The 13,557-nt window shown below is 42.3% G+C and overlaps 1 protein-coding gene across 1 annotated transcript in view; it reads left to right on the top strand.

Moving 5' to 3' along the window:
* Nucleotides 1-12,329, top strand: part of HPGDS (hematopoietic prostaglandin D synthase) — a 17,929-nt gene extending 5,600 nt beyond the window's left edge. Inside the window, exons 2-5 of the mRNA XM_009070530.1 lie at nucleotides 5,816-5,908; nucleotides 8,202-8,311; nucleotides 11,272-11,370; nucleotides 12,026-12,329. Coding sequence (XP_009068778.1) covers nucleotides 5,816-5,908; nucleotides 8,202-8,311; nucleotides 11,272-11,370; nucleotides 12,026-12,190 — 467 coding nt within the window. The 3' untranslated portion in view covers nucleotides 12,191-12,329. The remainder of the gene's footprint in view (nucleotides 1-5,815; nucleotides 5,909-8,201; nucleotides 8,312-11,271; nucleotides 11,371-12,025) is intronic.
* The last annotated feature ends 1,228 nt before the right edge of the window (nucleotides 12,330-13,557 follow it).

The following is a 13,557-nucleotide window of genomic DNA, read 5'->3' as shown; positions in this document are numbered from 1 at the left end:
TAAAAGAACATATCTAGGGTGGGGCTTCTCACTGACTGGGGGAGAAGAGTGGTGAGAAGCAGGTGAGTACATCACCTGCAGCCAGCCAGACTAGATGCCAGGCTTGGACTAAACTGTGCTCAACCCTGTGTTTCCTCCACCCTGTCACTGACAAACTGACCCACAGGAGCACCAGCCACTGGGTTGTGCCCAGGAGGATGAGCAAAGAGCTCAGGGTCAAAAGGAAGGCCTGAACACTAGTGAGAACTTACAGGCATGCCAGGATGGGAATAGTTATAACACTCAGGGACATGGGATGGAGACAATTTAAACAGATGTCCTTGCTTTTAACACACATCAGGCCTCATCATCCCTGCTTAGCATCCAGCAAAGACTTATGTAAACATCACAGTTCTAGTCACAACTGCCAATCAAAATTAAAATATGGAAAGGAATTCATCCAACTCCTAAATACTGCACAGATACTTCAGTCAGTCCTTACTAAAAGGAGAAGAGAGACTGCAGATCAGTCTGATGACTTACACTGGCTCTCTGTCAAGGTTTTCTTCAAGGGGAGTGTAAAGTCTGTGCTGATTTCATTCCATCTTGCAATGCATTAAAAAAACCCCCAAAACCAATAACTGACATAATAGGCAAAGCAAGAATTTGCTGTTGAAACTTCCATTTAAAGAAGGCTACATGTTTAGTTATTCAAACAGGATGCTTTTTAAAAAAACTTTGTTCCTCTTTTTTCAGCAAGTTTTCAATCTAAATTTGGAAACTGACACAAGTGTTCATAGCACCAGCTACTTCAGCTGAGCAACAAAAGGGATCTAAAAGGGATCTAAAAGGGAAAGGTCATATTTTGTGCATACCTGAGAAATGATGCTGTTTGTATGATGACAGCAATTGATTTTTCTGGTTCTCCTTCTTCAAATGTATTGCTCAAGTGGGAGTTAGAAAATTTACAAAACCACATTGTTTTGAAAAACATGGAAAATACATCCATATGGACACACAAGGGTGTAAACCAATGTAATTATGAATCAGTCCCCTAGATGATCAGGGTTGAAGAAAAACTAGCAAAGTGATATGCACGTTGTTCCAGTCTGCATTACTTTGACTTAACTGTTCATTCAGGATTGCATGTTTTTTCAAGATTTGCCCCCATGACCCTGATACCCCCCTAATGAAATTCCTCTCACACACTTGCTCATCTAATACAGGAGCCTGGCAAGAACCACACTATCTCTGCTTATCTGGAGTCACACAAACCATGCCTTTCACCAAAACGCTGTAAAATTTAGCAGGTTTAGTACAATGCTTATACACACAGGCCATTCAGACATCCCCAGAAGCTCCTTGAACGTGTAATGTCAATGAGCAGATATCAGGGTTTAACCCCAGGCAGCAGCCAAGCCCCTTGTAGCCACTCACTCACTCCAGCGGGATGGGGGAGAGAATTGGAAGGGTAAAAGCTAGAAAAACTCATGGGTTGAGATAAAGACAGTTTAATAGGGAAAGCAAAAGCTGCACACACAAGCAAAGCAAACCAAGGAATTAATTCACTGCTTCCCTTGGGCAGGTAGTTCACCAGGAGAGCAGGGACCATCACACGTAACAAGTTACTTGGGAAGACAAATGCCTTCACTCTAAATGACCCCTCTTTCCCCCTTCTTCCCCCACTTTACATACTGTGCACGATGTCCTATGGTATGGAATATCCCTTTGGTCAGTTTGGGTCACCTGTCCCAGCTGTGTCTCCTCTCAACTTCCCATGCACCCCCAACTCCCTTGCCAGTGTGGCAGTACAAAAAGCAGAAAAGGCCTTGGCTCTGTGTACACACTGCTCAGCAATAACAAAAACATCTCCATATTATCATTATTCAGCAAAAATTCAAAACATAGCCCCATACTAGCCACTGTGAAGAAAATGAACTCTACTGCAGAACAAACCAGCACAGCAGAGCAGGGCCAAAGGCACCACAGAAGACTCAAAGCAAACCACAAAATGCCATGTCCCTGAATCTAAGGGTAACATTGCTTATATCCATGTATGACCAGAAGGTTTCTGTTGTAGTTTGAAGCCCCTTGAGGTAGCTGTGGTTTTTGCTAGAGGTGTCTAGAGGCCACAGAGGTCATTTGTCAAACCCTGACCTTGCCATCCAGTGCAAAGACTCTTCATATCCTTCCTTAGGATGAACTGTGTGAAACAAATCCACCCCACTCATCTCCACTGGGTAAAGGAAGTTTCCAGTTTTCACAGGGAATGCACTCCTGCCCACATCAGCCAAACTTATATGTAACATCAATCTCCTGGGTTTCCTATTAATTTACCAATATAGGAAATTGTTCTTCTAAGTTACAAAAGCAAAAAGATACTTTTTCAGGTTCCTGAAAATGTTGTTACATGAATTTTGGAGAGTGATGTTTCAAAAGCAAAGATTTATTTTTCCTATTTTCTTCCAGACTGAAAATGCAAATCTGTAAGTCATTATATCTTCTCTTCAAATATGGAGATGTGCTCTAAATATTTTCTGCCCCTTGACTGTTGTTTGTTTTCTTCAGCTCAAAAGCAGCCTGGATATCTGCTGTACTTTCTGGTCTGCAAGAATAGCATGCCCTGTACCCAAGAAGAAACAACAGATTGTTATAATGAACTGCACAGCACAAATGTACCTTCTTCAGAACTCTCAGAACTGCACTCATTTACAGCTTATTAACTCAATAATCAACAAAAGTCAGTGTATAATCATATACATACACCCTATCAGCAAGAAAAAATGTCTGTGTTTATATTCAAATCACATTTTTTTCACCCAGTTCTTTGTAAGGAAAAATCAAATAGCATTTTGAACACACAAGAAAGGAAAGAAGATCTACCATTTACCATCTGTTATAGCATTTTGAACACACAAGAAAGGAAGGAAGATCTACTGTGTGGAAGATCTACATCTGTGGTCCTTTAAATAGTCCACTGTTTAGTAAGGGTGGCAATAATATGCTGCCTCCTAGCAAAACACCCTCAAGTCTCTTTATAAATCAAAGCATAATGCCTTTTGGACATTTAAGGCTTGGAGGACAATGTTCAATAAAATCTGCTCTCATTTATTCATTTTATAACTGCATTATGAATCAAGCAAGCATATGCACACAAAACAAATCTGTATTTATATATTTTTCATTGTAAACTCAGTTTTTCTGTGAAAGAATAAGCAGGTCTTAATGAAAGTAGCTTAGCACTAAGGAGGAAGCCCTTTGTAGGCATTACTTATGTTCTCAAGGAACAAATAGCAATTCCCTTGAATTCTGTGGCTGTTAGGGAAAAAAAATATTAAAAAAAGGCAGATTCAGAAACGACCATATTCTCAAGAAATACAACATGAGAGATTACTACCACTCTGCCAGCTAGCTGACTTTGACACCATAATCCAAGTTACTTAACTGTCATAAAGATGCCTTCCTCCTTTGGCTAATCAAGGGTTTCTTAAAAAATAGGTAAGATATCCACAAAAACAAAGCGTTTTTCATTTTTCTTTAGTGACCCACAAAGCCAAACATCAGTCAAAACTAACTGTTAGATTTCCCCTGTATGTAAACTCAGCAGAAGACTGTTTGCTTTCTAGATGGAGCAATCACAGTTTCCCAAGCTGAGCAGTGATCAGTCTGTTTTGACAGTTATTGCTACAGAGGCTGGTTGAGTCATATTGACCTTGGCCAAAGCAGCATCAGCCCCACTGCATTCCCACTGAGGCAGCCATAAGAGTCTTATCCATAAGAGTCTCGTTAACTCCTCCAGGGGCAGGGGATACTGTTCCTGACCTGGCTGGGCTTTTGCTGTTACCTGTTGTCAGGCAGTGGTGTACAGCCTCGTGTGGCCTGGGGGATCTGAAGATGGGCCCCAGGCTGAATGGCATATCCATCAGTCATGTGCACCTTCATTCCCTCTACTTACACCTGCCTGAAACACGTGCTGGTATCCTGCAGAAGCAAACATGATTACACAGCTCTGTTGCTTTGGACACAGTGATGCTCAGGGCACTCTGCACCATTAATCCACAGCACAGAGCCAAGGCTCTTCTCATTTTCACAGCCAGAGAGCTTTTCAGTTAAACATTCAGGGATGCATCTTCTCTGCTCTGGATTCTCAATGAAACAAAACATGCACTTGTCAGGACTTTACTGCTCTCTGGATAAGAGACATACAAAGTCTTCTGTGCAACAAGTCTATTATTGTTTCAATAACAACTAGCACAGTGTGTGTTCCCCCTGGTCTACAGCAGCTAATGCTCATTGAGGTCTTCTGTTTCTACTAGTCATCAGCATCAAAATTTATACTGATGTCCCAGTGTGCCGAACTTGAGGAATAAAAAAGGTTATCATGAGTACTGTGTTCAGGTGAAAAAAAAAGGAAACTGCACAGGGGACTCCTGGATGTCTTGTCCAACTGTCAAATTCATTTTGCAGATATAGATTTAACATCTAAGATCCTGTACCTAATGAGATTCACACACTGCATGCTAAACACAGCCACGTGGCCGTGTTCATCACTGATGAAGTTGCTTTGATAAACAGGTACAAATGCATGAGGTTTCATTATTTTGCCATTTGCATTAAGAACTAAAAATCCTCATGGAATAGAGGTGTTACTCTATCTTTATGTCCCATAAAGATAGTTCTCCTGGGTTTGAAAGCACCTTGCATGTTTCCAATAACCAATGTTCTCACTTTCCCACTACCACTTTTTTACATCACGACATAGTTTTAAGATAGACATACATCCTATCTACATAAAGTGCAGATGAAAATTGGGTACAAAGCATTGAGCTATGATCAGCACTTGCAGTCACATACTTGGAATTTATAAAATAGCATTCTTTGAAATGCAGAGATTTACAGTTCTGCCAGTGAACAGCACGGGGTTCCCATGAGCAGATTCTCACTGCCCTAAGTGTGAGTGTTTTTCCCAGCTTAAGCTTTACTCCAAGGTTCCAGCCCCATTTGATATCATTGCCAACAGCTTCTCCAAAAAGCACCAAAACAGCAGTCCAAGTTTTCAAGCAACTGCTAAATTAGTAACTGAAAAAGAAGATGAATTTTTTTATCTCAAACTCTCTTACAGATAACCATGACACCTGCTTGTTTGTTTTTCCCTATACTTAAAGTCTGGTGGCTTCTTCCCCACTACTAACTGATTATTTTCTTAAATGCAATCCAAGTCAAGTAAATAGAAGTGTCTTCTTAGCACTTGTGGTTCAGTATGAAACGATATGTTAGTCTCTTGGTGATGACTGTCAAGCAAAACTTTGCAATGTAAGTCCTGAAATGCAGATAGTTCTCTAAATCACTGCTTCTGAATTTAAAATGAGTGTAAATGAAAAAGCAGCTTGTAGTCTTTACCCAGTCTCTTACTTCATGGCCCAGCTGGATCATGCACTAAAAAATCTTCAGTAGTACTTTATCTTGGCAGTCACTCTCCTGGGTGAGGAGAAGGGGGGAGGAGGAGCAGGAAAGAGAAGGAAAAACTAATATTCCACTGAAAACTTTCCCTGCATAAAGAATTCTGAATGTGTAGGAGCATATTCAGCCTCTATAGCACAAGGCTAGGAAACAGGAAAAGCAATGCCTGGTTTCTGTGCTATAGTTGGCTTCATCCTTACCCTGGTTCCTGAATTGTTTTGGTTTTAGTCCATGCATTTCTCCACAGAAATGCTGTCAAACTGTTAAGCACTACAAGAATGTATACCCTCTAAGTGGTAAAAGTGCAGCTGTCTGATTACTAAGCCTATGATTTAACTTTTGGTTGGTTTTTTTCTTTTCTGTTTTCTCCTCCAAGCTATCCCGTTTCACAGACTCCCAATTCTGGAAGTAGATGGAGTTATCATTCACCAGAGCCTGGCAATGGCAAGATATCTTGCCAGAGAAGCAGGTAACATATTTGACTCTCTTCTTTTTTTCTGAACCCACCTTTAATGCTCAGGAAAAATACATCCACAGGAAAACCAGAAACAAACCAAAAGCTTGGCAAGCCCAACCACGCAGGGGTCAACACCAGCTTGACAATAATGGTGCTAGTGCTTTTCCCAGGCACAAATTGCTAATAGTTATATCAACTGGGTTGGGATTGCTATGGCAATCCTGATGAGATCTCAAGCTATATTCCCTGCAGTGCCAAGATCAGAAAGAAGAAACAGAGCAAAGCACATTTTCCAGGATGCTGTATAACAGGTTTTAGAGTTCTCAGATGTAAAAAAGAGAAAAAAAAAAAAAAAGGTTCAAAGTAACAACCTGTAGTGTGAAATGCTATGACATTCAGAGCTGAAGTCACATGGTTGAGCTCTGTATTTGTACTGTAAGTATGTATGACTGAAGGAAAACTCAGAAATAATCCTCCACATGTCTGAATGAGTTTCTCCTCTGGATACAGTGCCCAGGGTTTTGGCTGACTTCTGCCACTAAACTTTATTCTCCTGTCACAGCAGGACAGAAAGTGCACACCTGTGGCTTCCCAAGGCTCCCAGCACAGCTCCCCTTGAAGCTAAACTCTGAGCTGCCAGGAGAACCAGAGGGATGGCCAGGAGGAAGGGGGTTTGGAGGCATTAGAGATTATCATATCAGGCAGAGCACTCTGAAACAGATTTAGGCAACGATTTTGAGCTGGCAGAGATGGTGACATCATGAGTGTCTTTAAATACTTAAATGCTATGGAAGTACTCAGCCAGTTAGATAAAGTGCTATGAAACTAATGCACATGATCAAAGAGAGTAGTCAGGGTTTGCTTTAGGTCATCAAGCTGTCATTCAAAACCATCTGCAAAATTAGGTCTGGCTGAAGGCAGATGTGCCTGTGGCCTGCTGAATGTCAGCAAATAGAAGAGAGGGGCTGGGAAGGAAGTGCAATTATCCTTTTTTTACACTCTGAGCAAAAGGATGCAACCTGCTTTCAAAATACCTCACATTTTCTAACTTAGGAAACAAGTAGAAGTGCAGAGCATTATTCTTCAAGGCACTACATGACATATTTTCAAGTGTGTCTGCAATACTGTGTTCCTGCCCATTTCCTCTAGCCTTGATACAATCTACTCCTTGCAAGAGATAACAAGAGTCCACCTGGTAATGCAAAACAATGACAAATCCTGCTGTACACCCGTGCTGCCTCCCTCCCTGTCTCCTGTTGGGAAGCTGATCTGGAGCTCTGCTGCTTTTGCAATCCGAAGTTCTGACTTTGGCAATCCCCCAACACCTTTTCCATTGACTTGTAACAGCCACAAAGATTGGGATCTGGAGCACACTCAGACCATTAGTCATGCTGTCACCTACAGCAGAAAAAAAAGAGCATGCAGAGAAGGGGAAAAAATATTTTCAATTTCATAGACAAAACTTGCTAGTTTTGCTATTAAGTCTGCCTGCACATCGCTAATCAAGAAATGGCATCACCAACAACTCTTAAATGAAGGTTCAGAGAACTTGATGCTCGGGAGGAGAGGCATGTCCCTCACCTTCAATAGTGCAAAGTTTCAGTAAGGGAGATGATTTGGCAGAGGAAGGACCTCTGGGAAACAGACAATTTATGGGAAACAGAGTTTCCAGGTGAAGCTTAAAGGACAGAGAAGAAGTGAAGGATGACCTACACTTGCATGGAGGTGAAAGCATGTGAAATGAGAGCCAGGGAAAAACCCAGTGGCATTAACAGGGCTGCAGGAAAGCCAAAGGCTAACACGGGAGGAAAGCAGGTTTGTAAACAAGACAAAATTTGACTAAGGTGCCTGATTACAATGAAGTAATCAAAAGCAAATGGGACATCATGAGAAGGTTCTAAATGGGGCTGAATGGGCAGGATAGAGGGAAAAAGAAGCAGACTTTCACAGAAGAACTTTTGGAGAATGCATTGACCAAAATGGAAAGACCACAAGGGGAAAGATGAACTGACAGGAATTTGTGCTGACTCTCACTAAACTTGCTGGGATTGTGGAAAGCAGTGAGGATTAAGAAGCTGTATTCAGGCTGTGAGCTCAGGTGATGGAAAGAGCAATTCACTACCTTGGATGGCTGTATGAGACTGGAGGGAGAGAAAAAGCAAAGGTAGATGAGATTGCACCTGGGTGGAAGGAGTCAAATCCATGTTGTTAGCATCAAAAAGCTCTGGAGAGCATGACTTTTTATGGAAATGTTCACAAAGGACAGAGGTCTCCTAACCTCCCTTCATATGCTTCCTTCCCACAGGTCTGGCAGGTCAGACACCTGTGGAACAGGCACTAGCTGATGCCATTGTGGACACCATAGATGATTTCATGACGCTGTTCCCTTGGGCAGAGAAAAACCAGGACGTGAGAGTAAGATAATCCCTAACTTATAAAAAGATAGCACCTAAGCCATAACTCTGTGTCTGACGTGTCAGTTGCTGGATCCATCACCTCACCTCAGCAAAGCTGAGCTGGAGGATTGCTGTGGTTCTTCCTTGAGGCTAATGCAGACAAGGTTTCCCACTTTCTCCCACCTCCTCCTTCACCAGGGCTTTTTCACCAGGCCATGATGAGCTGCCCCTTACTAGTTCACCTCCAACCAAAGACATGCATTGCTCTTCACAAGAGTAATGACATGACACTTCCACCCCAGCTGGCACTGTTCAATACTTCTCTCTTGTTGCAAGCAGCCTAGAATTGAATCTTTCTCTTTCTGCTAACTTGGTAAGATAAACAGCTCCCAACTTTTAGCGCTTCTGCATCTTGATTTTTTCTTTGTTTTTGTAAGTATCAGTCTTCAATAACATCAGCTTCCAGGGACAACTACTTTTCAGTCCCCAGAGTGGTGTAGGACAGTGGACACTGGCTGAACAGGGAAGGTGGCACATCACTCACTGTCCCTGCAGCCACCCTCCTCAGACCCTTGTGACCCACCTCAGTCTTCTGTGATGCTTCTGCAGATGCTGACACCAGGCTAACATGGCTATTATAACACACAGTCCCAGGCAGATCCTGCAGCATTTGAGGTTTTGCTATCAGCCCAGTGCCTCTCACCAGAACCCCAAATGCAAGCACAGAGATCAGCTGCCGAGGGGAGTGGGTGCTGAGTTAACTCCAGCAGTACCATGGCTCCACAAAGCTTTGACCTTACCCTTTCAGGAAAGTGGTAGTGTAACAACAGGTCTCACCATGAACTACCTACCTACCAGTGCAGACACTTTGCATTTATTCAAAGTTAATGTTTCAGATCAATTAGGGTGTCTTATTACAGAAACCACAGAGTACCCCAAACTAATAATAAATACAGAAACAATATGAAAGTGCCCAGAAATCTCATAGGGGAAAATATGAAGGAGGTTTAGTATTTAATAGTGTGAAGGACTTACATTTTTCTAGTGATTTCCTGAAGTTTCCTAACTTGGGGAGGGGAAGTTGACTCATTAATCATTTGGAAACAGCCACAGTATTGCTGATGTGCAGTGCAGACACAGCTCTGGTGGCAGTGCCTGCATGTGTCCCAGCTGGGACTCCAGCACTTCTCCAAACTCAGCACCTAGATGATGTCAGCAGTGATTAATTTACAAGGGAAGGGAGCTGGCAGCAGCCCCTGTGTGCCCGTGTAGGTGCAAGGTTGTGTGTTTGGGCCGGGGATGACAGTCCCTGGCTTCCCTGGGAATTTCTCGTGGTTAGCTGCTCTCCCACACTGCTCCCAGGCCTGCTCACACTGCCCTGTGCTGGAACTGGTGTCCCGTGCCCAGATTTGAGTCATTTACACATCCTAACATCGGAACACCTTCCCAGGTTACAGCTACACACATCCCTCAGAGACAGGGCAAAGGATGTGTTGTGCTGCCTAGCCAGCAGCAGAGAGAAATCAGAGCAAGGTGAGGGAGCAGAGGTGGTTGCTGCCCATGGGAGTGCCCTCCGTGCCAGGCAGGGGCACTCCTTTCACCCTGCAGCCCCCAAACCACAGCTGGCACGAAAACAGCATTGTCCTGCAGCACTGCAGAGCTCCAGGGCTGAGAAAAACAGATTGTGCCACTCCAGAAGAGAATCGTGGTGGTGTCCCCAGCAGCCTCACAGCCTGACTGCACACCTGCTCTGCCTGGGGAGCCCATCACTGCCAGGGTCACACAGCAGCTTGGGGATGTCTTTGTGAGGTGGGGGAGTGGGCATGACTTACCTAAGAGAAAGGAAATGCTACAGCACAGAGTACAGATGAGGTTTCTGGACTGCAAACTTCTGGCTGATATTTGTAGTTACCTCATTCAGTTACTAAGCTCTTAACAAACAGCAGAAAATTATGTCAAACCTTTGTGCTGTGGAAACACTGATTTTATTTCAGCCTGCATTGAAGTTGTTGCCTCTTCTAAATTTTATTCTTTTTTTTCCTTTAACTGAATTTCAAAGCTGTAGAAATAACACTATTCCTGTAGAACATTGTTTATTTAACCAAGCCTGAGCACATTCCTCTAAAATTTAGCCAAGCATCTTAACTGCACAAAATGTGCCACGTGGGTTGACCAGATGATCACAATAGTCTGCAATATCAGATTGTTTCCATGCAGGTGAGAAGAGAAATCCAGAAAGAGTTTCCCTTTTCAAAGGAAACAGTTTAACCCTTTAAAAGCAGCCCTAAAACTTTCTGCTATGGGGAGCAGCTAGTGTAGGACCATCACCATACATAATCTCATCCTTCAGCCATTAACATGCAAATACTAAGGCTGATTCCTGCTCCAGTCTTAAAACATATTTTAGCCACCTCAAATCATATTGCTGCAGAGACAAATAAAGCAGAATGACCTGCTAACATTAAAGTTCAAAGATAAACCCAAACAAAAGCTCAAAACTCACATCTCACATGAGAAAGGCTAGTATGGAAAAGATAACTGATCAGCATCTGACAGCATGGAAGGACAGAGTTTAAGGAATTCTGAAAATCTGAGACCCTGTACACTAGAAAATGTAACAGTCAAAAGAGTCACAGAAAAAATGACCATGAGACATTGGGAATATCTTTTGTAGATGAAGTCTCCTGAAATCCATGGCAGGGCTGCTGTCTTGCCAGGCTGGGTGGTTGTTAGCACAGATACAGGTGCAGCATCAGCCCACACAACATGTTTCAGCATCTAGCAGCTCCCAGGCATTCATTAAGTGAGCAATTGGCTTCAAGTCATGGCTCAGTGAACCACCAATGCCATGTTTTGGGATCTAACCTTATTTGTATTTCAGTTTTCTTTGTCACAAATAAGAAACATTTTAAAATTCAGTTTTGTTGACTGCTGTGCTTAAACATTGGTGTCCATCTCTGTGTTTTGTTCTTCACCCAGAAAAAAGCATTTGATGACATCCTCACCAACAAAGCACCTGAGCTGCTGCAAGATTTGGATACTTTCTTAGGGGATAAGAAGTGGCTGGTAGGGAATTCTGTAAGTATAATTTTTTCTTCTCCCATTCCAATCAAGTTGCCAGAAAAATAAAATAATTGACTATTGTTGAATTTCTGGTTTTCATGCCAGCCCATGAAACAACTCTCCCCACATTTTTAACTTTGTTCTTAGCAATATACAATTGGTCTCTCAATTGCAAAGTGAAAATTGTTTTCCATAATATTAGAAAAGTGAGGCAAACCAGGACTAGGATCTGTGTTTTCTAAACCAGTTCAGAAGTATGTTGACACAACACATTCTAAATGCCTTTGTACCAGTGAACACAGATGGGAGTTGTTCAGAACTCTGCTTATAATCACTGATCAGTTTATAGGACAATATGAAGAAAACCTCAGTGGAAACACAATCCCCCTTTTTACCCAAAACTGTTTTAAACACTTTTCTGCAGCACAGATTTAACAGGAAAGAATAATATAGAAGTAATATTTTTAGCAAAGGTTTTATTTTAACCAGTATTTACAGAAGCCTTGCATTGCAACCTAATTAGTAATTACAGGCTTAAAAAAAACCCAACACCAAAACAGCTTAAAGCAGAGAAGTTCATGTTTCATTTCTACACTTCTGGAGAATATTAATTATTCCAGGTTTGAGATTACCAACTAAATTTTACTGCTTTCTCTCCCCTTTCCACTAGGTAACATGGGCTGATTTCTACTGGGATGTGTGCAGTACAACACTGCTGTCCTGCAAACCTGACCTGGCAGACAAACACCCCAGGCTTCTGGCTCTCAGAGACAGAGTGCAAGCACTTCCAGCTATTGCAGCCTGGATCCAGAAAAGACCAAAGACTGTAATGTAGATCAGCTGTTTAGACTAGGAAAAACAAATGCATGTTTGTTTTTCAGTATGTGAAGCAGCTTAAGTTATTAACATAATAATCATTTCAAATAACTTCAGGCAGGTAACACTATATCAAATCAAAATCTATCACTTGTATCCATTAACAGGAGAGAATCTAAAACACTGATTTAGTAGAGTAATAAGCACTGATTTTGAGAATTGTGGTTTCAATCACATTCCCCCTCTACTAATACAGTACTTGATCAAGCCAATTAATGTTCTGTGTGCTCTCAGAGGGAGAAGAGGCTAATAAACCTTCCTGGAGAGGTGCCTGTTGCAGTCTTTCAATCTGGAGGAGAGCAGGTTAATTAATAGAGAGGGTAAATGTGTAGGAGGACTATGGACACTAAGCAAAAAAGGGAAGAAAAAGAAGATGACCCACTTAATCAAAATTCAAGAGGCTGAAGAAAGTGCTTGAGAAGCCTGAAGTTTATGCAGTGCCACTCAAAAAAACCTCCAAGAAATCTCCCAAAACAACCCAAAAAGCAGCTGCACAGCTGAGCTGGTGCCCACATCAGCACCAGTTCTCCCTAAGTGCATTCAACAGCTCAGTATCTCCTCCAGTAAGGAGGAGACACAGGTGGTGCCAACCAGGATTAGACCAATGAAGCATTTGTTCTTCTGGCACTGGGGAAGAGGTAGGAAATCCTGGCAATGTGGATGGTTGCAGATGCAAATGGTTTACACAAACTCAACGGGAATCAAGTATTTGCAAGAAGACTCCTCTGTGTGGTGTGAGCAGATAAACCACAACCAACTTGGGCAATCCTCCGGGCTGGAAATGGCCACTGTTGGCAAAGTATTTCCCTTCACACTTGCTTTTCCCTCCCACCATAAATGTTATTTCATGGAACCATGAGTGACACCAACCAACTGCTAACAGTTCAGCAACAAATAAGGTACTGGCAGAATGGAAAGCAAGGTGCAATCTTTAGCTCATTCCAATATGTTATCTTCACCTGCTTTGTAACTCCTTGCAGGCTTTGTTCTAGCTATTTACAGATTTTTCCTTCTTCAGCTCCCAATTTCCTCTCTTCTTCAGCAGCTGACTTCAGACAGTGGTTTTAGGTTTTTTCCCCTCTATACATCTTTCCCAGTTAGAGAGTGGTTGAGGTTGAAGGGACCTCTGGAAGTCATCTGGTCCAACCCCTCTGGGGCAAGCAGGGTGAACTAGAGCCAGCTGCCCAGGACTGCATCCAGGCTGCTTTGGATTATCTCCAAGGATAGTAACTAAACAGTCTCTTGAGACCCCAATTAAAGAGTATAGAAATAGTTACAAGAAATTTAAAGAAAACATAACCGAACCAAAACCAAAATAAAACAAAC

The sequence above is a fragment of the Acanthisitta chloris genome, unplaced genomic scaffold, assembly GCF_000695815.1.
Source record: "Acanthisitta chloris isolate BGI_N310 unplaced genomic scaffold, ASM69581v1 scaffold12642, whole genome shotgun sequence".
NCBI classification, from domain to species: Eukaryota; Metazoa; Chordata; class Aves; order Passeriformes; family Acanthisittidae; genus Acanthisitta; species Acanthisitta chloris.
Note: the sequence above shows the minus strand (reverse complement) of the source record. Positions and strands in the feature narration are given on the sequence as shown.